This window comes from Dromaius novaehollandiae, chromosome Z, assembly GCF_036370855.1.
Source record: "Dromaius novaehollandiae isolate bDroNov1 chromosome Z, bDroNov1.hap1, whole genome shotgun sequence".
NCBI lineage: Eukaryota > Metazoa > Chordata > Aves > Casuariiformes > Dromaiidae > Dromaius > Dromaius novaehollandiae.
This window is the reverse complement of record NC_088132.1, coordinates 9,539,842-9,563,790: the sequence shown is the minus strand read 5'-3', so window position 1 is coordinate 9,563,790 and position 23,949 is coordinate 9,539,842. Positions and strand designations below refer to the sequence as shown.

Genomic DNA, 23,949 nt, shown 5'->3' with positions numbered 1-23,949 from the left:
CCTTAGCAATAATGGAAATTAAAAAAAAAAAAAAACAACACTTTAATCCTTCTCTGGAAACACGCAAACGTGCGTCACCCGTTTGTTTCCAGCACAGAGCTAAAATTTTCTGCCCAAAGATGAACTTCACAAAAGCTCGGGGCATTCCTGCAGTGCAAGGGGGACCCTGAAGAGGGTGCTGGCATTTGGATGCAGAGCTCACGGGGAGAAGGGGCAGCAGGCAGACTTTGTGGGTTCGCAGCTGTACTGTTCACGTTGTAGGAAGAAGGGAGCAAGTCCCAGCAAGGTGGTGGCGGTGCCCCACTGCGAGCAGCAAGCTGATGTGTGAGAAGGGAGCAGTCTATTCCGCTGCTGGTTTCCCTCCACATTCACTGCATAGTGGAGTGTTTGTTTTTATTTCTCTCGCTGTCAGTGGAAACATAAAAGCTTGTAAATTAGTGTAAATTACTTGAAAAGGCTATGTATTAATGTAGCCTGCTACAAGCAAACGAGTTGGCTTCTGCCAGCAGCACTGTAAACACTGTTTCTCTTATTCAGTATCATCTACCATCGCCTGCTTCAACATAATTGAGCGCCTGATAAACTATTGCAAGTCCCTTGTTGTTATAGCTCCTAGTTGAAGAAGGATTGGTGCTAACTGGTTGATTTGTGTATTCGCATATAAATCTCAGATAACAACGAAAAAACTTCTGAGCTTCTTTTTGTTCAGTTCTAGAATGGGATATTGCAGGAATTTGGCACCAGGATCTGCCAGGCTCTGTTTGTTGTCAGCAGACCAAGGACCAAATTCTTCAATGCCATTATCTCTGACAGTATCTATGTGTCTCACTTGAGGCAAACTGAGGGACATCCACGTGCCTTGGATGATCCTTCCAGAGGAGAAGTGCTCCCTCTGCTTGCCATGCCATCTGAGAACAAAATCAAGGCGTAAAACCGCAAGCATTATGTTTAGCTCAGTTACACCCTCTGTGGGATTACCTTTTTTCACTTACAGGAAGGACCTATATTCTCAAGTTCAGCTTCTCAAATTCAGGGGAAACTCGCAGCTTGTAGGTAACCTGGAATGGTTTCCATTTCTTTTTGTGTAAGTGACTAGGAGTACAGCTCATCTCTTGTCCTCTGGAGGAGTCTGTTGGTCTCCTGTCTTCTCTAGGCAGCTGAATCTAACCTTTCTCACAAAAATAGACCAAATAAGGAAAGATGCTTCCTTTTTTGTTCTTCCTCACAAAAACTTGTGGGGGGAGGGGGGGGGGAACCAGGAACTTTCAGGAACCCTGGGAGCATCCTGACTTGGTGCAATAGTCCAGAAAGTGGCTTAGCTGCCTCTGAAAGCTGCAGATTAATCTCCCACTGTTATTCTCAGTTCCTCCCACATTCAGACTTTTCCTGCCTAGGTGTGTTTTCAGGGTTGCTCAGGGTGGGAGAGCTCATGTTTACAGGCTCTGAGAAGGCCAGTCCCAACCTTCGGCCTCGAAGGCAGCTAAGAGATGGCCACCAGACATCTAAGAAATGGAGTGAGGAGTCCTGCTTTCTTCTCAGCACTCAGTCTGGACCATTACCATGACAAAGGAGGATTATTGACTTTCATAGTCATGATGCCTTTGATTTGGGGCTTGCTTTGATTTTGGGTGGTAGTGTTCGCTGGCCCTGAGAAGTAATGGTCTCCTCCAGGTGAAGAGCAAGGAGAGAAACACACTTTTGAGGAGGAGGAGGAGGAGGAGGAGGAGGGAAAGAGCTGGCCAAAGAGGCTGAATGGAAGTGGTAATGGATGCAGTTTGTTGCTGGGAAGGGCCACGAAAGCAGCCCATGATTCCTTAAGACAATTAAAAGCAAATTGTCCGGCTGAGCGGTCCCAGAGCAAGGAAGATGCTCCCCCAGACTATAATTCAAGGGGCTGAATGGCCCTCAAAAACTGAGAGCTGAGAGGAAAAAAAAGAGAAGATGAGGCAAATGATGGAACAGATGTGAGAGCTTTTGTTGGAAAGACTTGGAGGCTAGCGGGATGGCGATAGGCTAATTTGAGGCGCATAATGCCAGGTTCCTTTCATATGCAGAACAGCACTTTGATCTAGCCTGGATGAAAGTGCTGAAAAGTGGAGAGGATGGCAGGGGGTCTTTTGTCTTTGACAAAAAAGGCATCTGCCGGGCTCTAACCCCCTTTTCCCCAACCCCCCCCCCCCCCTTAGCCTAGCAAGCCACTCCAACAATGCTAGCAAAGGGGACAAGTGTCTTCTGACAGCTGAAGAAATCTCTAGAAGGAGAATGAAGCTTGCAGCAATATGTATACTGGAGAGCTTAATCGATTTTTTCCACAGTACAAAAAGGGAGAGGGTTGGGGGAAGAGAGAAAGATCACAGTGGAAGTGGGAGGTGGGAGGAAAAAAAATCCCTTTCTAATAAACTTGTTACTTTTGTTCTCCGAATACATCTTTTCACAAGAAGCTTTGATGCTAGTGTGAATACACTTAATGGAGTGGGGTAGGGTAGAGTAGCTGTGGGAGGGGTGGGGGGGAACAAAGTGAGGAAGAGTAATTTTGCAAGGAGGACAAATGTGGAGTGATTTCTATGGATTCCAAAACAGGGAAGATTTTGGAATTAATAAAATACAGCGCAATGCAAGAGATACCTGGAAGATAGGAAATATAGCTTCTGTGCCACTAGTTTGAGGAATTTAACTCAGTACAAATTCTTGGTTTTAATTTTGGCCAACACTTGAAATTTTTTCTCCAACCTTTCCTTCTTTCCTGTTGTCTTCTTAACTCCTTGGCAATATTAGAAATGAAAGTTTTACTGATCACTGCAGGGCAGTTTTTGGAGCAGGGAAGGTAAGCAATCGTTTTGTGCCAAGCAAATCCAGAAGTTGCATTTCAGCTGTGACTCTGGTCTCTGCTGCTCTATCTCCTGCTCTGTGGACTTTTTTCCAGCTTTTCACACCTGGCAAACAAGACTGGGCTCTGATCCCTAACGTTTGATGACTGTGGTCTTCCTTAAACACCACTTTTCACCCAGTCTAATGTTTTCTCTTAGAAATAATGACAGATAAGAGTTATCAACCTTTGAGCAAAACCCACCTCAGCAAATTAAATCCTTTAAGAACAGTGAGCTCAAGAATCCTTCTTCTTTTGAGATCCTGAGGCTGTTTATCTGTTACTGTTTACCAAAGATAACCTCCTCAGAAGGGCACAGCTTAAAGCAACACCTGGCACTGCAAACATCTCCCTCTTAGCCCCCACAGCCATTTTCTCCCTGCCTGGGAATTACACTGCCTCCAGGACGGTCGAAATGATCCAAAAATGGAGAGAAGACATCATGTTCTTTTGAGAGAGGCTCCACACACGAGTGTCAAGTTGTAATCTCGTGTAGTTCTTCAATAAACCTGCCATGGTCCCCCTCCAGCAAATACCATCATCCAATTCAAACCAGCTGATGTGGGGAATATTTTTAGCAGTAGCATTGCCTGCCCTCCAGCTGCGCAAAGCCTGATGACAGGAGTTACTGTAACTCATTAGGGGAAGGCTAATTGTCTAGGAAATTGATACTCTTCTGATTCCTGCCTGTTTGTCATATCTTGGCTTTCTGAGCTCCCAGCACTTGAGGTGTGATTGTGGATGGTGGTGAGGGACTTTGGCTGCCGCTGACATCGGAAAAGGTGCCGAGACCACCTCTGTCCTTCGCACAACTTGAACTTGAAAATCCTCTCCCTGGATGGACTGAAGCTGGTTCTTGGGTGACTCTTCCCTCAGGTTTTGTGCACAGTGGTAGGCTGCAGGCCTGGAGCCAAAGGGGGACGGATGTCGTTTACGGGGAGGGAGCCCTGGGAGGGAGCAGCTCCCTGCAGTTCCCTGTGCCAACGCAGACAGCACACGCAGCACCAAGGGCACGTGCTGGCTGCACTGCGGTGTCCAGGCAGCCTCTGCGCAGGAGGGACGGGCTGTGACGTGGGGAGATCCTGGATGCCCTGCCCCATCTAATTGTTATCAGGACGAGGTCTCCGCAGTAGGCTTGAACGCTGCCTTTGTTCTTGGGGGTGAAACATGAAACACCTCACTGTGAAAGATCTTTTGTCTTTCCCTGGGCAGGCAAACGCTATAGCCGCTGCCATCCTCAATTTCTTCACGTGCCCAGTAGCAACTCACTGATCTCCACACCACAGAGATGTATGTACTCCTGGCAAAGCCTAGAGAGCTGTCAAAGCTGCCTCATTAGGACAGCTTTGCACCATGCCAGGAATAAGATTGGAAAGATGGAGGGAGTGGGAATGAGTTGTATCTGTTCCTATGTAAATCTGTGCTGCAATCCCTCATACTGGCAGGTACGCATTTTGGTTTTAAACTGTGTCCTTGAGCTAGGTGATATTACTGGCTTTATTTAGCTGTTTGCAATTTACTGTGTGCTAGTTTCTTAAGGCCTCTGGCTGGGCTTTGAAAAGGAGGGTGCCTCTTTGGCTTGTCCTGGTTGCTGCAGTCCAGGCCAGGTGGGTGAGTCTGTCTGAGGGAGAGACTCGATCTGTGTTACCTGAGCGTGCTGCAGGGCAGGAGGGAAGAGACATCTCTGCAGTAAAGGGTAATGCACACACGGAGAGCCATCCAGGAGAAGGCTACAACAGCAGTGTGGTCTGTGAGGGCACAGTGGACAGAGGGAGATTTGTTTTACTTGAATCTGTCTTCCACAGCAGATTGTGTTTTCTCCATGGAAAACAGTTGCCCTGTGCTGGTTTTGTGTTTGGATAAAAATCAAACTGTAGAGTTTGCACAGTGGTTTTGATGTGCTTACTCTACATGGAGGCAAAACCACCTGGCAAGGTCAAGGGTCTGTCACAGGCCTTATTCCTGCTCAGTGGATGGTGACTGTTTTAGAGGCCACAGAATCCTGTCAGGGCCATATTGCTCTAAGAGTAAATTCTCCAATAAATGCTGCTTATAGCAGTTGAAATAACTTGCAAAAGAAGCCATTCCTGTGGAAGTGTTTTTAACTAGATCAGTTGTGCATATGAGATTTTCCTGGCATTACCTAGCAGTCCTGGCTGTAGAAACCCCGTATTTCCAGCACAGATTTAGCTTGTGTCTCAGTGAATCTTGTCTGGTTGTTAACGTCCATTAGGACCTCTCTGTGGGGGAACTGAAGCCAAGCAAATGGAAACCATGGCTTCAGAGTGCAATAAATGCCAGATTGCATGCAAAATCTTGTTCAGAAATGTTTCAGTTTGCTTTTGTTTAATTTACTTTCAAAGTAAACAAATGTCCTTTGAAGGATCACTGGTTACTTAGATGTAAATTTCCCGAGTATCTACCTGCAGATACTCTTTTAATCAGGAGCAGTTTGTACCAATAAAGTGAACCCTTGCCCCATGTGAAAAACCCAAGATGGGAGTGAATGCTGCTGTTGATGAACACCCTTGCAGAACTCATGTTAGGTAAAGCATGTGTGTGCTTTTGTGTTAAGTCCACAGTAGTTTGGATCCAGGCAGGCAGGTCTAGCTGTAACGGGGAGAGCATGATTTCAAGGCCTGTGGGACTTGCACTGTTCTGTGTGAGGTGGATTACCGTGCTTGGGCAGGGCAAGTCATGTCAGTTCACTCCCACATCTGCCCTGTCCTAGAAATCTGGGTACAGTAGGAACACCTGAAGTACAAGAGTAGGATGCAGCTTTGCATCATCTGAGAAACAGCAAGAACTCCCAGGTTTGAACAAATTGCAGTTTCATTTGTTGCATGTTGGACACTAAAATTACTGGGCATAACTGTGCTGCAGAGGCCAATAGTGATAGCCATTCCCATCCAGAGGACTCATGGCTATCAGATAGCTTTTTATTACTAACATTTGCTTGCTGCTAGATCAAGGCCAGATTTAATATTGAAAAGTGGCAGTCTATTATAACAAGTTAAGACGGATAAAAACATTGTAGCCTGCATCTGTAATCGTGTATGAATGTACCTACAGAGATAAAAGCTTATGTCCATTTTATCACAAAATTGCAGAATCTCTTGTTTGTTTATATAGTTTCTAATTCTTTCATAAGATCATCAGAGTTCTCACTGCCAGAGTAATTGCTGATCTTACATACCTGGTATATTTCTTATATATATTATGTACAGTATAAATGTACATTTCATGCTGTTGATGAATACCTCTGTTTCCAGAATACTATTGATAGTGTTTGAGACAAATATGACAGAGGATTTAATTCCACAGAGCCCTCAGCAAGCTGTACAGGGTCATCTAAGCTTGGAGAATAACCCTTCCAAGAATAACTTTGAAACATCAGGCCTCAGCAGATATCTCTCAGCTTGCTTTTCTTTTTGGGGGAGGGAGGGCACAAGAGGAACCATTTCCATTCCCCACCAGTGTGCACATGTGGATCCTATGCTCAGCCTCAGCAGTTTCTGCCCCACATCCTTCCTCTGCTTCTCTGGCCTTACCTGAACTTGGTGGCTACCTGCTGTGGCAGCTGGAGGTGATGAGAGGGAGTTACACATCTGCCTCTTTTACTCCAGAGACCCTTGTCTTGTGTTTGAGCAAAGAGGGAGGGCGCTGCCACCCCTTCTTACCAAGAGAGCATGCAGAAGAGCCATTGCTCCAAGCTGCTCCCCATGCCTTTTAAATTTTTCTCACCCATTTGTGGGTGAGAAATCACTCCCTGGAAATCACTGCCCTTGGCAGGGGGCAGCTGGAATTGCAGCTCTGTCTGGGTCAGGCCCCAAAAGTACCTCTACATGAAATTGATACTGCACTGTAGGTGGGAGAAGTGACAATACCTGGAAGAAACCTTTCCTGATCTTCTCCCTTTCCTGTCAAAGGAAAGAAAAACCCTGAGGAAGAGGCAGTGGAGATCACTCATCTGGATTCATCTGGAATATATTTAATTTGAGGTGAAGGAATGGGAGAGTTTACTTTCCCAGCTGAACGCTAAGAATTAAGCTAACCCAGGCAGTGTGCAGTCTCCTTGTTACCCTGGAAGAAGTCAGCCTTGGGGAGAGTACTGAGTAACGACAGGGTAATGTCTCTGCCACTTTGGTTGGCTGAGAATAACTTAAAAGCTTGAAATAAACCATGAGGGACAGGATGCGAAGGAGGAAACAATAGTTAAATGTCCCTTGTTGTTGAGGCAGAAAGGAAAAACAAGGGGTAGCCATCCTCGTGTTTGGTAAATGGCTGGGGAGCTGTGGGGACGGAGTGCCAGTTAGGTCCCTGAGCTCTAAGAATGTCAGGTAGATTATTGTCCAGAGGAGAACGACTGCCTCTATTTCAAAGATTAGTTATAAAACAACTCACTCTTTACCCTAGTTCTGCCGTTTGTATCTTCAGTATTAAGCACATTATGGGCAAAAACACCTGAAGCTGTAGGTTGTAAATTCACTTCCTACCAACAGGTCTGTGGGACTAGGAAGTGCCTTCGGCTGAGTGCTGTAGGGTTAGGATCACCCACTTGCTCTCTCAATGACTCCAGCTATTAAATCCCAGCTGTGGTGTGAGGAGGCACCACGGGCTGCCCATGAGGGCTGCTGAGTGTGCTGTCCCTCAGTGACTTGCGTGCAGCAAGTAACAGCCAGGCTTCTGTCGTGCTTGACATATAAATAGCTATAGATCTTGAGGAGGTCTGGGTTGGTGAAATGTGGATTAGTGAACCTGGATTGGGATAGCTTCAAAAACTCTTCAGAGACTAGCTATGTATCTGTAATCTTCTCAACAAGTGAGTTAAGCACTCATAAGGAACTCTCTTTTCCTCCCTCTCCCCCTCCCTCAGGTGATCTTTGCTTTGAATCAGACTCTCTTGCAGCAGGAGAGCCTCCGAGCAGGCAGTTTCCAGATCCCCTATACGACAGAGGACCTTATCAAGCATTACAACTGTGGGGACCTCAACTCCATCATCTTCAACCATGACACTTCTCAAGTGAGTCTTGCCACCGCAGCCCTTGTACTACGCACGTATCACCATAGCGCTAACCCCTGTCTCGTGCTTGTCTTTTCTCAGGTAGGCTCTTTGCAGGTGTGGACCCAAGACACTCAACTGGCTAACTAGTGTGTCTGTTTTTCTACACCTCCTGTTCAGTGAGTCTGCGTTACCTCACCACTGTCTTACTGTGTGTAAACAGTGAAGGTGCACCTGGCTTTTCCTTTTGGATGATTGCTCTGTTTGCTTTAGCATCAAAGCTCGATGAGTTAATCCTTTATTTTCTTAAGGATCCTCTGGAAATGCGCTAACTTAGGTATGAATGAACTTAGTGCCAAGAGAGCAGGAACAGGCTCTTTTCTGCAAATAGTGACAGAGCAATGCACTCCTGACTTTGACACTTGTGTAAGGCTGGGCAAGCTGCACGCTCTTTAATTTTCCCCCATCAGTACAGCTGTGTACTGTGGGCAAGACCCAAAGAGGAGAACTGGAGTGAAACAAAGAGGAGACAGATTTAGCCTGAATATCAGGGAAAAGAAAACTTTCTAAGGCCTCACAGACTTCATTTTTGGAGACAGTTTCCCAAGCAGCACAGTGGAATGCAATTCTCTGATCTTTAAACTACCAGAAAATGCCCAGCAGGGACCAATTTGGCCTGTTTGGGCTGTTAGATTAGCTAACCTCAGACTGAGACATCAGCTCTCTTTTTATTGTTGTGTGTGAGGTACTGCCTGGCAATTCGTGTACACGAATGAAAACAGAGTCTCTAGCCTACGAGTGCTGAACAAGCATGTGTTGGTACCTGGGCTTTTCCTGCTGAACGACAGTTTTTCCTATGGCCTCTTGATATATAGGGTGCAGTGCAGAGCTGGAAATACTGTCATGTTAACCCTTGCTTCACTGCCACTGAGCTTTGCGCGTGTGTTGTTAACCTTCCGGTTCTGTATACCCTTCAGCCTGCAGATTCAGGCAACCTGATGGTTAATAATCTTTAGCTCTTACACAGCAAATAACATGAATAGATTTCAAAGGGCTTCTCCAAGGAGGCCAGTGTTGTGAGTAATGGCATACAGCTCCTGCATCACTGTTCTGTTGAGGTGTTACAGGCTGCGGACAGCTGATGTTGCCTCTAGGTCCTGAGAGGGAACAGGTCTTGTCAGGACATCCATATCTCCCAGGGAGCAAGTGCCCTTTGCTTGTACCAGGGGATCCACCATAGGATGGTCTCCCTTACAACGGAGTTGAATAGTAATAACCTGCAACTGTAACAGCTTATGTTTTTAAGCAGAACTTCTCTATAAATTGGATTTAACCCTGTGCTTGTCCAGTAGATGACATACTGTGGGCTAAAAATCCATTTGAAACAGTTGGTGATAGTCTCTGAGTGGCTGCAGAGCCTCTTGGGCTGCTGCTTGTTTGCAAGGAAAACCACCTGGGTTTGCACTTCTGCTCCCCAGATCTTTTGCCAGGTCCTTTCGTTAGCAGTCCCTTTTGCTGTGACACCTAAAGCTACTTGTGTAAGAAGGCAGGGTGGCTGCGACTCCAGTTCCACCCGATAGTGAGGGCATAGGGGCGTTGGGGGTTAGTAAACCATCACAGCTAGTTTTGGGGCCGCAGAGGAGGGAGCCAGTATTTGAAAAGATACCTTGAAGACATGAGAACTGGAGCTGGCAAAACTTTCCTCTTGACAAAATTTGGCTCTAGTTTGGAAAGTTCACGGGATGTTTTTGTTAACTAGTTTAAACTGCAGCTGTTCTTTGGTAGCCCAGGGTTCTGATACCAGTCAAACTCTCTCAGAAGACTATAATTATCTTTTTAGTTATGTCATACCTAGGGTAATTTAAAGAAGAGATCTGCAGCTAGAGATAGCCAAGGGCAAATATTTACTGTCTTCAGCCAAGCAATCAGGATTTGAGACCTGTGGTGTGGCAAACAGAGAGTATTTGTTCACTTTGCATCAAAACAAATTCAGTTGGCTGGCTTATGAAATGATGTGTTCGGAGAAATGGAGCAGTATGCATTATTAAAAGTTTATTGAGTCACTTTTGGCTTTCTTTGAGTTTTGTCCTACTGGACGTGTGTTGGGAGAAAAGCTGATTGCCACGTTCAGTGAGGGAGCCAAATGCCTGTGCATGATGGCTGCCTGCGAAATAAACGCCCCTTTTATGAAGACTTTTTTTCTTTTTACCCTAGGTCCCAAATTTCATTAATGCTACACTTCCACCCCATGAACGTGTTACTGCCCAAGAGATAGACAGCTACTTCCGTCAGGAGCTCATCTACAAGCGAAATGAGCGAATGGGCAGGAGGGTGAAGGACCTGCTGGAAGAGTACCCAGACAAGAGCTTCTTCTTTGCATTTGGAGCTGGTACGTGATTGAGGAGCTCTTCAATCTGATCATATTCTTCCCACATCCTTTAGAGGCTTTCCGTGAACACTTGTCTCAATTTGGAGAAGGGTCAGTAGTTTTACTCTGGTAGATACAGAACATATCTTTGTTCTGATGGTTGTACCCTAATGGGAAATTTTTTCCAATGTAGGAAGCTGGTTTTCCTCTTTGTGCAAATGGCTCATAGCGTTTACATTGATTACAATTTTTATTAGTTACAGACTTATTTGTTATATACATAGCCAAAGATATTGAACCAACTGCAGTGCATGTACAACAGGAGCAGTTCTTACACCTGCACGTTTATGCTCTAGCCAACCAAAGCAGAAGGAGGGAAACAGGAGCTGAGAGGAAAAGTAACATGCTAAGGTTACATCAATGATTCGATAAACCTTTTAAGAACATGATCAGAAGAATAACGTAACAAACTGTGTGAATCTAAGTGACTCAATAAATGGAAGAGGAGAGGCAACGTACACTTTCACCCTTTTCTTCCTGCTGCAGCTCCTTACCTCTGTTTGGACTTCAAAAGCGAAAGGAAAAATTTGTTTGCCACTGTTTTGGAGCCAGCATTGTGCCCAGATGGATAAAAATATGTCATTTTCTGCCTCTTAGCAGCCAGCAAGAATTCATAGGCCCAGCCAGCTCCAATTCAGTGCTGTTAAGCCCCATACTTAAAGTTAGGCCTGGGTGAGGGTGTAAACAGGGTTAGTTTGCCATGGCTCTAATGCAGCAGTCCTTTGTGCTAGCTCCAGGGGATGGAAAAGGTGAGGACTAGTGTTTGAAAAGACAGGTGCTAATTTGCAGAGAAGTACTCCATCCCCTTCACCATAAACCATACTGGTCTTGGGAGAGAAGAGCTGAAACTGGTGTCAGGATCCACATGATGTTTTCCTGTCCTAATGGCCACCCCTTCAGTGAGGATGGAAGATCTAGACACGGAAAGGAAAATATTTACTTAAACACTGTAAAAGCATTTGTATTTGAAGTCTGTGAGAATCTCCTCTCTTGCAGCAGGGGGCTGTGGTTATAATCTTAACATAACAAGGGTCCTGCATGTGAGGGCAGGGAGGTAATGAAAGGTGGCTGATAGTGTCTGTTCAGGCATGCGTGAAGATTGTAATGTGCTGTCTTCCTGCCGTAGTACTCTGCTCCATGCAGCTGCCCATCATGAGGGAAGGTTAAGCAGACGCAGGTTATGTAGACTCCAGTCATGGCTGTCTGTGATCTCTGTGCTGTGCTGGACTGCAGAGGCACAAATCTGCTGCGGGTACTGCTCTGAGAGCACCTGTCCTTGCCACAAGTCCCTGCCGGACTGATGCTGCTGGCAGCACGATGCATATGTAAGCCCTGCACGCCGTATGTGTCAGTGGCAGGGCGCTAGCTCTCTGTGAGGAGAGCAAGTCACAGATGGGCCAGGCTCCAGTAACTGGTCACAGCTGAGCAACGCACAGCCCACGTTCAGTTGCAGATGGAGTGATCTGGACACAAGGGTCACTCTGAGTCCATCTTGTCCTGTGCTCGTGCTGCCCAGTGCTGCCTAGAGCCTTTGGCGCATGCGAATACTGTTAACACCTGCCTTGTGTGCCCATGGCTTGCTCTCCAACCGCTGATCATGCCTTTCTCATGCTTTTGCATCTTAACTTTGCATCCAGACAGGTTCCCTGTCTTCCCTAGCTTCACTTGGAAACTGTCTTTACTTAGACTCTGGCTTTGCTACCTGTCTGGCCTCTGTTCTCCTGTGCTCTTTTCACAAAAGGCAGCCTCTCCTGCCCTTTCTGCACTGTAGAATTACACACAGATATGTAAAGATGCTTGTGGAAAAGAAACATCTGTGGCAGAAACCCACTGTTAACAGCACAGTCTCTCATTACCACCATCTTTGCATGCAGTTTCTTTTTTTATTTGTTTTATAGTAATTACCTAAATGAGATAAGTAATCTCACAGGATATAATGCAGCAAATAGATCCAGTTCAACACAGTGGGTGATTGTTTAATATTTTCTTGGCCTGGAATGCACACTACAACTATTGATAAATTGTGGGACAAGAGCGTGCTATAATGGTAGTGGGATGTTGAAGGGTTCCAGGTCAGAAGAGGGGAAATGGTGTGCCTTTGAGTTGTTCCTTTCCAGGTTTTTCCATTGTGTGGTTTTTATTTTTAAAAGGGGTAGGATTTTTGTAAAGATTTTTTTTTTTAATCTAACCATACACCACCGAAAGAAACACTTTTATCCATAATTGTATCCAAACAAAATCATAGTTTGTGGGTGCCTGAGGTATCACAAATACCTTTTCTTGCTATTTAAACTACTCCTTGCATTTTTATTTTAAAAAAGGGAAAATCAGAAAAGATTGCTCATTTATTTTATTGTCCAAGGGGTTTCATATGGTTTAGAGATGTGTAATAAATCATGCAAAAAAAAGCCGATATGGCTTTGCAGGTCCTAATACAACTGCATGGCTATAGGTGCTGATTTCTTGCATTGTATTCCATGTGGTAATTTACATTGAATATACTTCATCTTTAGATCTAGCTTATCTTATGTTTTCTTTACTAACATTTTAACAAATCAGACACAATCTCGCTACGTTCTGTTGAAAACATTTCAAAATCAGAGCTCAGTTCTGGAATTATTTTTGTTCAAAAGTAATTTAAACTTGAACAGAAGTGCAGAGAAAAAATAACAGGCTTTACTGAAACTATCCAAAAAGTTTTGCTTCTGGCCAAAATGTAAAGCTGGAAAGATTCAAGCCAAGGAAGTGTATTTGAAGGAATTAAAGGTAATGGAAAGAACACGATGGTCATGCCAGTGGCATTCCACCACGTTCAATATGGGCTATATGTTACTTGTGAGCAGGCCTTTTTGTAAAGCAGCACCAGAGGTACAGATCAGACCTCCTGACGCCAGTGGGAGAACTTGTGGGGCAAAGCCAGCCATAGTTTTTTAGAAGCAGTCTGCCTTGAATATTCATTTTTAAATTCTCTGAACTTTAAGTGGGACTTTCAGGGTCTGAATGCAAAGTCAAAGTGACTGATGGCACATTTGAATCTATAGACAGCCAGGTACATGACAGTATAGGTTTCTGGTCTGTTTGACAAGTGAGCATTTGTGTAGGGAGAGTTGCATAGTGCTGCTCTGCTCTGGAGCCTTCTACCACTTGTACAGGTCAGTCACACAGATGTTGCCTGCTCACTAAACTTCCACAGACTCAGAGCATGCTTGAGGCTGTCAGGCATCTCTGGAGATCAGCTAGTCCAACCCTTTGCTTAAAGCGGGGTCAGCTACAGTAGGCTGCCCAGGACTATGTCCAGTCAGGTTTTGAATATCTCCAAGGATGGAGACTCTCTGGGCAGCCTGTTCCAGTGTTCAACCATCCTCTCTGTAAAAAAGTTTTTCCTTATGTTTAAGTGGGATTTCCTGTGTTTCAGTTTGTGCCCACTACCTATTGTCCTTTCACAAGGCACCACTGAGAAGAGCCTGGCTCCATCTTCTTGACACCCCCAGCAGGTGTTTATAATATTTATAAGATCCCCCTGAGCCATCTCTTCTCCAGGTTGAGTAGTCCCAGCTCTCTCAGCCCCTCCTTGTATGAGAGATGCTCCAGTCCCTTAATCATCTTCGTGGGACCTGTGCTGGACTTCCTCCAGTGTGTCCGTATCTCTGTTGTACTGGGGAGCTCTGGACTGGACCCAGCACTCCAGGTATGTCCTCAACAGTGCTGAGCAGAGGGAAAGGATCACCTCACTCGACCTGATGGCTATGTTCCTCCTAATGCATCCCAGAATGCTGTTGGCCTTCTTAGCTGCAAGGAGACATTGCTGGTTCCTGGTCAACTTGTTGTCCACCAGGATCCCCAGTGCCTTTTCTGCAAAGCTGCTCTCAATCCCCATGGTGTACTGCTGCACAGAGTTATTCCACCCTAGGTGCAGGATTTTGCATTTCCCCATGTTGAACTATATAAGGTTCTTGTCAACCCATTTCTCCAGCCAACCATCTGGTGTTTCAACAACTGCTCCCCGTTTTGTATCATCTGCAGCTTGCTGACGGTGTACTATGTCTTGTCATCCAGGTCATTAATGAAGATGTTAAACAGTGTTTGCCACAGTATAGACCCCAGGGTTACACCACTAGTGACTGGCTTCTGGCTGGACTTCATGCTGCTGGTCACAACCCTTTAAGCCACATCACAGTCCATTTATTTATGCTGTACTTCATCAATTTGTCTATGAGATGTTATTGAAGACATTGTCAAAGCCTTGTAAAGTCAAGATAAACAATATCCACTCCTCTCCGCTCATCTGATCAGCTAGTCATCTCATCATAGAAGACTATCAGGTTGATTAACCATGATTTCCTCTTCACAAATCCAGGCTGACTACTCCCAGACACCTTCTTGCCCTTAATACACTTGGAAATGATTTCCAGAATAATTTGCTCTATCATCTTCACCAGGATAGAGGTGACACTAACCAGGCTGTAGTTCCCCGCATCCTCTTTCTTGAAGATAGGTATGATATTTTCTTTCTTCTAGTCCTCAGGGACCTCTGTCCTTTGCCATGACCTTTCAAAGACAATCAAGAGTGGCCTTGCAATGACATCAGCCATCTCCCTCAGCTCTTGTAGCTGTATCCCATCAGATCCCAAGGACTTCTGCATGTCTAGTTTATTTAAATGTTCCCTAACCTGATCCTTATCCACCAAAGGTAAGTCATCTTTGCTCCAGACTTTCGCACTGGTCACAGGCACCTGACACTCCTGAAGGCAAGTCTTACCAGCAAAGAGCGAAGCAAAGAAGGCATTGAGTGGCTCTGCCTTTTTCATGTCCTTTGTCTCTAGGTCTCCTGCCCTGTTCAGCCACAGGCCCACATTTTTCCCTAGTCTTCCTTTTGCATTCCTGTAGAAGCCTTTCTTGTTTACCTTGGCATCCCTCTCCAGATTCAGCTGCACATGGACTTTCCTTCTGCATGGTCACTTTTATTCCAGGCTAAGAGTGGCTTGTTTGCTTCAGCTTATATATGTTTTCTGTTGAGAGAATCTAAAGAATTAGGGAGGAAGAAAAAGTGTGTTTTTTCCATGTGTGAAGAAGCATATTTAGTGGCATGCAATTCTGACATTATTATGATAGCCAAGGCCTCAGGTGAAGCAGCAGTTTCTCAGAGCTGAGATTAAACTCCTCCAATCTCCCCTGCCTCTTTTAAAAGCTGAGAAACTCCAAATGAGCCAGCTTATGAATAAGAAGTGTGGGGGGATCTAAGCTGCCTTAGATCCCTGTGGATGAAATGACTAATTTCACTGAAAGCCTCTGACTGATGTGAGAACTTCAGGAGTTGTTCTTCTTAATCTTGTAAACACCATTGAATTCCCTTTTGTCTCAGAGCTCTTTTTTCCTTTGCTGTTCCTGAAAAAAAAAAGCATCGTTCTGAGGCTTTAAAGCATACTGAATGTTGACAAACCATCATTAATGCTAAGAAAAGAAGGATGATGATGAAAACTTCTTCAGTTACCATTTCTTCTAATTACTAAAGGAAATAATGAATGTGTTTGTTTAGCATTACCCAGATTTGTATGGATTAAAACCTCCAGGGACTGGCTGGTTTTTTCCCAGTCTTTTTTCTTCCTTAAGACCTCACAGAAAGAGGAATTGTTCTGAGCAGGCTGATTAACCAATGTCTGAATTAGCAATTCAGCAAGTTGTTAGACACTTAAAAAGCTCCAGATCTTATTTGTCTTCCTGCTGAATTCTTCCAGCAGCACAGTCACCTGATATTCTCTAAACTAAAATTAACTCTCAGATGGTTGAGATTTGATGCAGTAATGTGCAAGGAAAGGGTTTGGATGTCATTGTGGAAAAGTAGTTGCTCCTATCTGAGTTAAAAAGATAGGTATGTAACTTATCTGCTTATCTGCTTGGACTAAGAAAAGAGAGAGCATGCTACCACCTATTGTCAGTCAGTGCCTAGCATAGTCTACCTACCAACTGGTTCCTGCGATTTCTGGTTTTGAGGCAGTCCTCAGGATGTGAGAGGCCAGTCAGTTATGTGTCAGCCTCAGGTACCAAGTATAATGGAGCTGCTGGCATGTGTGATGTCCTTCCTCCTGCCCCTTACCTCATAAAAAGCAAACAAAACTGTGGAAAAAGTCTCATCTGCCACAGGGGAACTGGAATTGTGCTGAATCTGTCCTGCATGGTGAGTAAGGTGGTGTCATTCCCATGTTCACTATTATTTCTTGAAATATGTTGTTTTGTCTGGCATTTTTGGATGGGAAATTATGTTAGATGAGCTAGATTTATGGTCTCTGAAAAAGACAAGATTTGAGAAGGGCCCTATTAGCAGTGTTTGGAAAATTAAGCAACCAGCGCTAAGCCCAGGATCTTTCACTCAGACATGTGTAGGTGTTTTGATCTGTACAGCAAAACAAAACAAAAAGCTGCCATGAGAATAAAAAAGTTGCTCAGGCAGATGGATGTCAGTTTGCCCTTGAAAATCAGTGGGAATCAGAGCCCAGCACAGAAGCTTTGAATGTACAATCACCACATTTGGGATTGGAGATGTAGTTGTGCATAGGGAGTGTAAACAGAGCTGCCATTTAAAAAAAAGGATATGAAATGTGTCATGAGGAGGTTTATGGAAAAACTGAAGAGAAGCTGAATGTTGGCAGATCCTGGAAGAGAACGGAATTTGAGCAAGAGGGCAGGAAGATGGCATAATGATAAAACATTAAATGAGTTGTGGGGCCACCCTGCTGTTCCCTGGGCACAAAGGGCTTGCTGATTGCCCACTTTCTTGTTCTGTCTCTGGAATGCAGCATCATTTTAACTGCTTTGGGTGGGAGGAAAGGCTGAGTCCCTGAAGGTGTGCCTCTGCCTCTGTAACCTGAGAATGCCAGATACAAACCAGCGGCTTTGAGACTGTTTTCCTTAGTATCTTCTTTGAGTCTGCAGAATGCTAATGACAGGGTTTATTGTAACAACAATCCCCAAAGGGGATAGATAGTGTTGTGTGGAGGCAGGAACCACATCCAAAGCCCCAGGGTTGACGTGAAGGGCACTCATCCTGATGTCTCTGACACGTGAAATGGAGAATGCTTTGCATTTCTTATTAGAGGCAGAAACCTCCGTTCTAACACATCAGTGAAACTGTCAAAATCGACCAGGTGAGACAGCTGTGTGTTGTCTCTGCTCGGGTGCCAACAGTCTGGTGACCAGCAGCTTTTTTTCTGTGCCAGAGTTTCCCCATAATTACCTTTATTGGGCAGCAACAGGAGAAAGTATCCTTTCATTTTGTAGTGTGTTTTGTAAGCTAGTGGAGTCTCAAGTCCTTAAAGACCTGTTTTCTGGAAACAAAGCACTGCTGTGCCACAGAACAGGTCTGATGGCAGAGGTGACCAAGAACTGCATCACAGACATAGCACTGGTATTTCTCTCCATTACTGCATAATATAAAGCTGGCTGTTACATAATCACTCATGTGGGGGTCTCCTTGACTACTTAAGCTGGGGCTTCAACAGTGGAAAACTCCAAGTAAATGCCAGTACAGATGGAGTCTTGATCATAAGACTGCCTGAACAGAAGTGGTTAACTCGGTTTTTACAAAATAGATCCTATGGGGTCATAAACTTTTTCATTATGTTAACTTTGCATTACAAATTTGGGCTTACAATCAGTGGAAAACTTTCTTCCAGCTTGAATTCCTATAGCTATCAGGAGGCTTGACTTTGCCGAAAGGTAAAAATGGGAATCCAGGGAATACTCATTAAGAGGCCTAGTTTTTAACAGAATCTGGTAATGAAAGAGTATCTTGATGCCTTTCAGAAAGAGTGTCTTGATGCCTTTCACTGAGAAAAATGGCTTCATTTTGGTTCATGCAAATTGTAACTTTATATAGTTATTTTCTACACTATTAGGTAAGTTTTCCCATGTTGTGCAAGGCCTTCATAATGAACTATTTTGAGAAGGGTTTCATGTTCATATGATTGTTAAAAACAAATGTGGAAAATGAATCCTAGTGATTGCATATATGTGAGTTAATCATCGAGGTAAATTACTTTTAGAGAATGGGTGGTTATTTTTCATCTTGATGGTGAATTCAGGTTTGAGGGGCTTGCTTTAAGTGTCTCCATGTGTCCATGTCTCCACTCAGCATAGCTGAATTTTACCATTCCACAGTCCTGTCTACCAGATTTTCCCCTTTGGTATGGGAGTCGTGAAGTATGCTCTACTAAGATGTTATACTAAGAAAAATACATTGAGTTGTTGCTCATCAGTGCTTCTCCCGAAGTGCCACCTAGCTGTGCATGTGGCTTCCCAATCCCATTTCTAGCCAAGTGGTCTGGTTTCACTAGGTTCTCAAATAATCTGTGTGTTTTTAAGAGCACTGCATTAGGAAGCAAGTGGCTGTCTGTGCAGTCAGCATGGCTAGTCAGGAAAAACAACAGCCTTCAGGAAGAATGAGCGGCTGAGAAGGAGCTGGGAGCAGTAACTTCTTAATCCACATCAGCCTCAGCAGAGCAGCATGTCTGACTCAGCCTTCAGAGAAAGTCTCTTGTAGGTAGACAAAGTGTGCTACCTCCAGACGTGCAAAAAAAACCTGAGCATAAAGCAAGCAGCCAAAGGGAAGTTCCCTTAACTCCAGCCCAGCTCTGCCAAATGGAAAGCTCTGTGCCTATGACTAGACAGGACTGTCTCACTGGCTCAGACTAGGTGACTATCTTGTGGAAGGGTAAGATGACAAGGAGTGAATCTTAAACCATCAAAGAGCTAAACCTCTCCCTCAGGGCGCACTTTGTTGGTTTGGTCCTGGGAAGGCAGCATTTCAGTCTACTTATCACTGCAAGTTAATTCTCCCATCTCTGCTTAGTGGATAGCAGCATTTCTTTCTGCTGCATTAGGGTGCTCAGCTGGGAATGTCTGCCCTGGTTGCTGCTGTCAGCCCATATAGGAAGTCCCCCCCAGTTATGTACAGGATATTTTGCAAAGAAAGTTTGGAAGTAACTTGGTTACACAAAGTCGAGGGCTCCGTTTCTGCTTGCTGTTTGGTATCTCTGCCTTAAATATGGCTTGTTAAGCTCTGTCCATAAACCCTGGTTTGGATTACCCTCCTCTGCTTTGCTCACTTAGTCCTATGAGTGAGCTGAGCCAGGTCATTTTGTGATATATTTGTAAAATGAGCTTTGCCTGCCTGTCCTCTGTCCTTGTGCCAAAAGGTTAATGCTAGTGAAGATCTGAGGATAAAGAGGAACATCCTATTTTTTCCACAAGTTTGCTTCTGTTTCACCCATTTCAGGTGTTTTCAGGGAATAACAGACCATGGAGTTGGATGAAAAAAATTCCCCTGTGAGGGTTCCTGTCTGTGGGGGCACTTTGGTCTTACAAGGACTCTGCCTCTCTGGGAGAGGGGTTATTTTCTGTGTCTTCTTACTCCATCATTGTGTCCTAAGAGCTGCATCTTCAGGGAGCTCCTTTAATTTTGTCAGGTACTTTATGTCAACCAGTGTCAGTTTGTCTGCCTCCTAGGCTGATAGACCTAAATTGTCAGTAAAGTGATCTGGACCTGTAGCAGAAGGATATCTATTTTATGGTTTGGCTTCCATCCAGGGAAATTATTTAAGACAAGGATGGTCTGCATTTTCCAGATCATTTGCTGGATCTGGCATATTCTGAACTTGTAACTCTTCACTACAGATACCTGCAGTACTGACTTGTTTCATGAATGTCCCTGTTTTCTAGGCTGTTGAGAACTTGCCTTCGGTTTTGTTTGCATGTCAAAGACCACACTTTGAGGTAGTTTTGAACCCTTCTCTATGGGTTTATTGGTTGACGGAATGCTGTTGGAAGACACCTATTTACTGAAAGGGTAGGAGTAGAATCGTGGAATGGGAGGTGCATAGAGAGGGATGAACAAGCTGGTGTCCTTTGTGTCCCCCAGCTGTGTGATAATTTTTGCTGAAGTTTCTCTTTTGTGTTCGTCTGTAGGATACTCAGGAGCCTCAGGTCATGCTTTTTTACAGGCCAGTGACTTTAACCCAGTCACTGGCATGTGTCTTGTTCATCTTTCTGGGGCATTTTATATGAATTTATCTGTTTAATGCTTGGAAGCATTCTAGAAAGAATGATAGCTGATGACTGTCCTTAGAAGCATTTCCAGGAAGCTTCTAAAATAATCATAAGATCCTAAACGTCTCTAAAATATTCTTGAAAAGATTTGTTTTAGTGAGCCATAGAGTTTCTGGCACAGAAAGTCCATCTGAGCACTTCTAGCTCAGTCAGATAGATAAACATCGTGCCTTTGGATGTCCCCTGTGGCTAGAACCATTTGTACCATTTTGTGGTTGCACTGTTACGATCATGTGCTGTAGCTGTTCCCACCACTTCTTGGAGAAGCAGTCCAGATCAGGTTTCATAACAAACATTTTTGTTTCTTTACATGTATGTCCAGTGATTTATTCTCTTGGGGTAATCGTAGATGGTGAGTTCCTGGCTTGTATGTGGGGCGCAAGGGAAGTGCGATGTTTCTACTAAGGAAAACACAGCAGACACACAGAAATATGTGGGCTTTGAGGCTTCCTTTTTACATGCTCTAAGAGGAAAGGTCAAGGAAATCTGTGTAGCAGCTCAAAATAGTGTATTTTGTTGAAATTCAGAGAGCAACACAGTTTTCTTTAGTTTTATAATCTGTCTTTATATGAAAAATGGAAATCCAAGAACAGAAACAGAACTTCTGCTGCGCAGTGTTTTCTTGTTCATTGGGCTAGATTTGGAAAATTTATGGCCTCACGATGGCTCAAATTTGGGTTCAAAAGTCTCTGCAGAAACTCTCAGTTCTAGTATAGTTATCCAGATGAAAACACCTTTGTGTGTATTGGCAATAAAAACTACAAGCAGGATAAACAGATCTCATAGTAATATTTTTGCAGTAGTAATAGCCTGTGTTCTGCAAGATGAGGTATTGCTTCTGAGGAAGGTCAGGAGTGTTCAATGCACATCCCAGTACAGGGGCTGGTTTGTAAGTGCACAATTAGTCAAGCAGCGTTGTTATTTGAGCATATTGCCCATTCCAGTCGCTGCATGCCATCTCCTTTCAGTGCAGATTAAAGGCTGGGGTCTTATTTACTTTCCAGTAGAGTGTATGGCTGAGCTGGTGCACACAACAGCTCTTAGTCTCCCTTTGAGCTTGAACACAGAAGAACAGAGATTCATGGCTCCGTACCCCCTGCCAGTGTAAACTGACCTCTCAGATGCATCACTTCACCTAGTGGTGTGAGGATAATGCATGACTGTGTACAGAAAGAAAGGAGGAGGCTTTCTGATGGGACTGGGCCTAGTGCTTTTCCTTTGGGGGGCATTCAAGTGTGTTAGGCTAAAATAGAAAACAGGTGAAAAAGGCCTACTCCCTGTCACGTGGCTGTGGGCTAATTCTCCCTTACAGCATGACTGCTTGATCTGAAACCTTGAAGAGTGAATCTCTCTCTCATGTTTTTTTACAGTTTTTGTGACAGAGTAACCAGGTCTCTCACTCACCACCAAGTTCTTTTTATATCAGGGCCCAGATTGGGTTTGTTCCCAGAAAAGGAGCAAAAGTGCTAACTCAGAAAAAGAGGCTCCTGGTGGGATCCTGTACTTGAACCCCTCACCCTTCTATCATTTTCTTTTTTTAATTTTACACTTACGTAAAGCCTCTGTAAGTCCTCTGGAGCTCAGACCAGATTTTTCTAAAAGAGTTCACCCTGCTTGCCTTCAGGAAGGTGAAACACTGACATCTCATAATCCAATTATGTGTCTGGCCTAAGTCGTTACTGACTGATCACCTCTTGTGAACAATCTTATATCATGTGCCTATATGTATTTGTATGCACATATATTTTACATATATGTCTATTCATTTGGCCTTTTTTCTTTTATGCAAGGACATTCGCACATCTTTTTGTTTCTTAGGCAAACATGGCTGCATTGACAACAATGAGCAAAGGCTCCCTGCAAAGGCATGTATACATGAGTGTGATGTTACAGACATTCTTATCAGTTCATCAGATTAAAAATATTAACCTCCATGAAATGGGGTTCATGCATGTGCTAGACTGATATCCTGAGTACCAGCCTAAATCATAACTCTGAGCTAGGATAACTGAAGATCAAGCAGAGAGCAGCCAGTTTGATGGTGTGATGTGAGTGGTTATTCAGTAGCTCATCATTGAAATGTGTGAGACCTTAAGCTTTTAAATTGGCATGAGGAAAGCTATTTTAAGACTGTAGATTGCTTATTCTTATAGATTGCTTACCTGACATTGCCTGTATGAGATGGGTATCTAGTATGAACTTGCTGTATGCACCATCTCTGTCATCATCAACAGAAAGGTGCTTCTCTAAATGCGTGAGTTTCCCACCTCACTCTCACTTACCAGAGGATGAATGACTCTTTGGAAGCACTGTTTCCCTGCTGTCTGTCAGGGACTCCCTAGACCAGGGAGTTTAGCAGCACTTAATGCCTGTTAGGTGAATGAGTCTTCTCTCTCTTTGCTCTCCTATGTGTTAAAGCTGAGAGAGACAACTGGGTCTGGCACCTTATTTAGCTAGTGTTCACCTTTCAGTGGTTAGTTTAACTCGATTAAAAGGCTTAATTACAGTATTAGGTTATATCCATATAATGGTAACTTAACTTTCCGAATGCAAACATCAGGCTGAGGAGGAGGGGAAAGATGCAGCAATTATGTGAGGAAATACGGTACCCATATGGTATACATTGCATTGTTTGGTTATAGGGTTTCTTTCAGGCTAGTGATGTTTGCATTTTAAGGGAAACTGAAACTTCTGAAACTTCATCTTCATAAAGGTCTGTGCTCAAATGATACCATCCAAATATCTTGCCCCATTGCTTAAGCTAGTAGTTTATGAGCCCTTTCCTATTGTGGCATGAGAGGCTGGGAGCTAGCACTTCAAATCACTGAACCCATTTTAGCCTGAAAAATCATAAATCCCCTGGGTTTAATTCTTCGACTGCTAATCTGGTTATCGCTGGACCTCCCCTTCTTTTCTTCTTGCTTTCCGTGTTCACAAGGGTCATTCTGGTGGTTTTATTCCCATATATTTATGAAGAATATTAGCAGCAACAAGTTTTCTGAAATTATCAGTTTCAGCACTGCTTACATCTACAGAGGGAAAGGAGCTCTCTAGTAAGTCACTTGCTCACACCTAGTTTTAATTAAGGGTAGGCCATTAAATGAACAAATGTTTTCAAGAAAACTAGACTTAGAAGGGCCTGCGGCAGGCCTCTGTGTCCTTCTGCTTTTCAGCAGACTTGTCTAATGAGGTGTTAGAGTAATTGTCAAAGGCAGTTAGCTTGTAGGGCATAAAGTCCTTTAGAATTCTTACATCCTTTTGAATAATCATTTATTAATTACGATGCCAAATTACAGGCTGATCAACCTTCATATCTGGCTGAAAATGGAATTGAGCCATAAATCACAGAATTGGCCAGGGCTGGCTAAGCCTTTCCCAAACTTCAGTTGATATAAATGAAGTGGAATTTCTGTCCCTGATGGCTTAAACTGAGAGAATGAAAAGGGCCAATTTAAGTCATCAGTGTTCAGGGCTGTTTTCTCTTTGCTGCAGTTGGATGATTCTTAATCATTTAAAAATTGCTAACGATGTTGACTGACATCCTGATTAGTG

General features: G+C 44.0%; 1 protein-coding gene and 1 long non-coding RNA gene across 3 annotated transcripts in view; one reads left to right on the top strand and one right to left on the bottom strand.

Moving 5' to 3' along the window:
* Nucleotides 1–23,949, top strand: part of TRABD2A (TraB domain containing 2A) — an 82,354-nt gene that overhangs the window by 47,851 nt on the left and 10,554 nt on the right. The window contains exons 3-4 of one of the 2 annotated variants that reach the window (XM_026098160.2): nt 7,743–7,889; nt 10,083–10,257. In XM_026098160.2, the coding sequence (XP_025953945.1) occupies nt 7,743–7,889; nt 10,083–10,257 (322 nt within the window). The remainder of the gene's footprint in view (nt 1–7,742; nt 7,890–10,082; nt 10,258–23,949) is intronic. The other variant, XM_064501429.1, reaches the window with a different exon arrangement.
* The window catches only part of LOC135324680 (uncharacterized), a 32,163-nt gene continuing 23,495 nt past the window's right edge, over nt 15,282–23,949 (bottom strand). The window contains exon 3 of the long non-coding RNA XR_010385977.1: nt 15,282–15,681. This is a non-coding gene — a long non-coding RNA (uncharacterized LOC135324680). The remainder of the gene's footprint in view (nt 15,682–23,949) is intronic.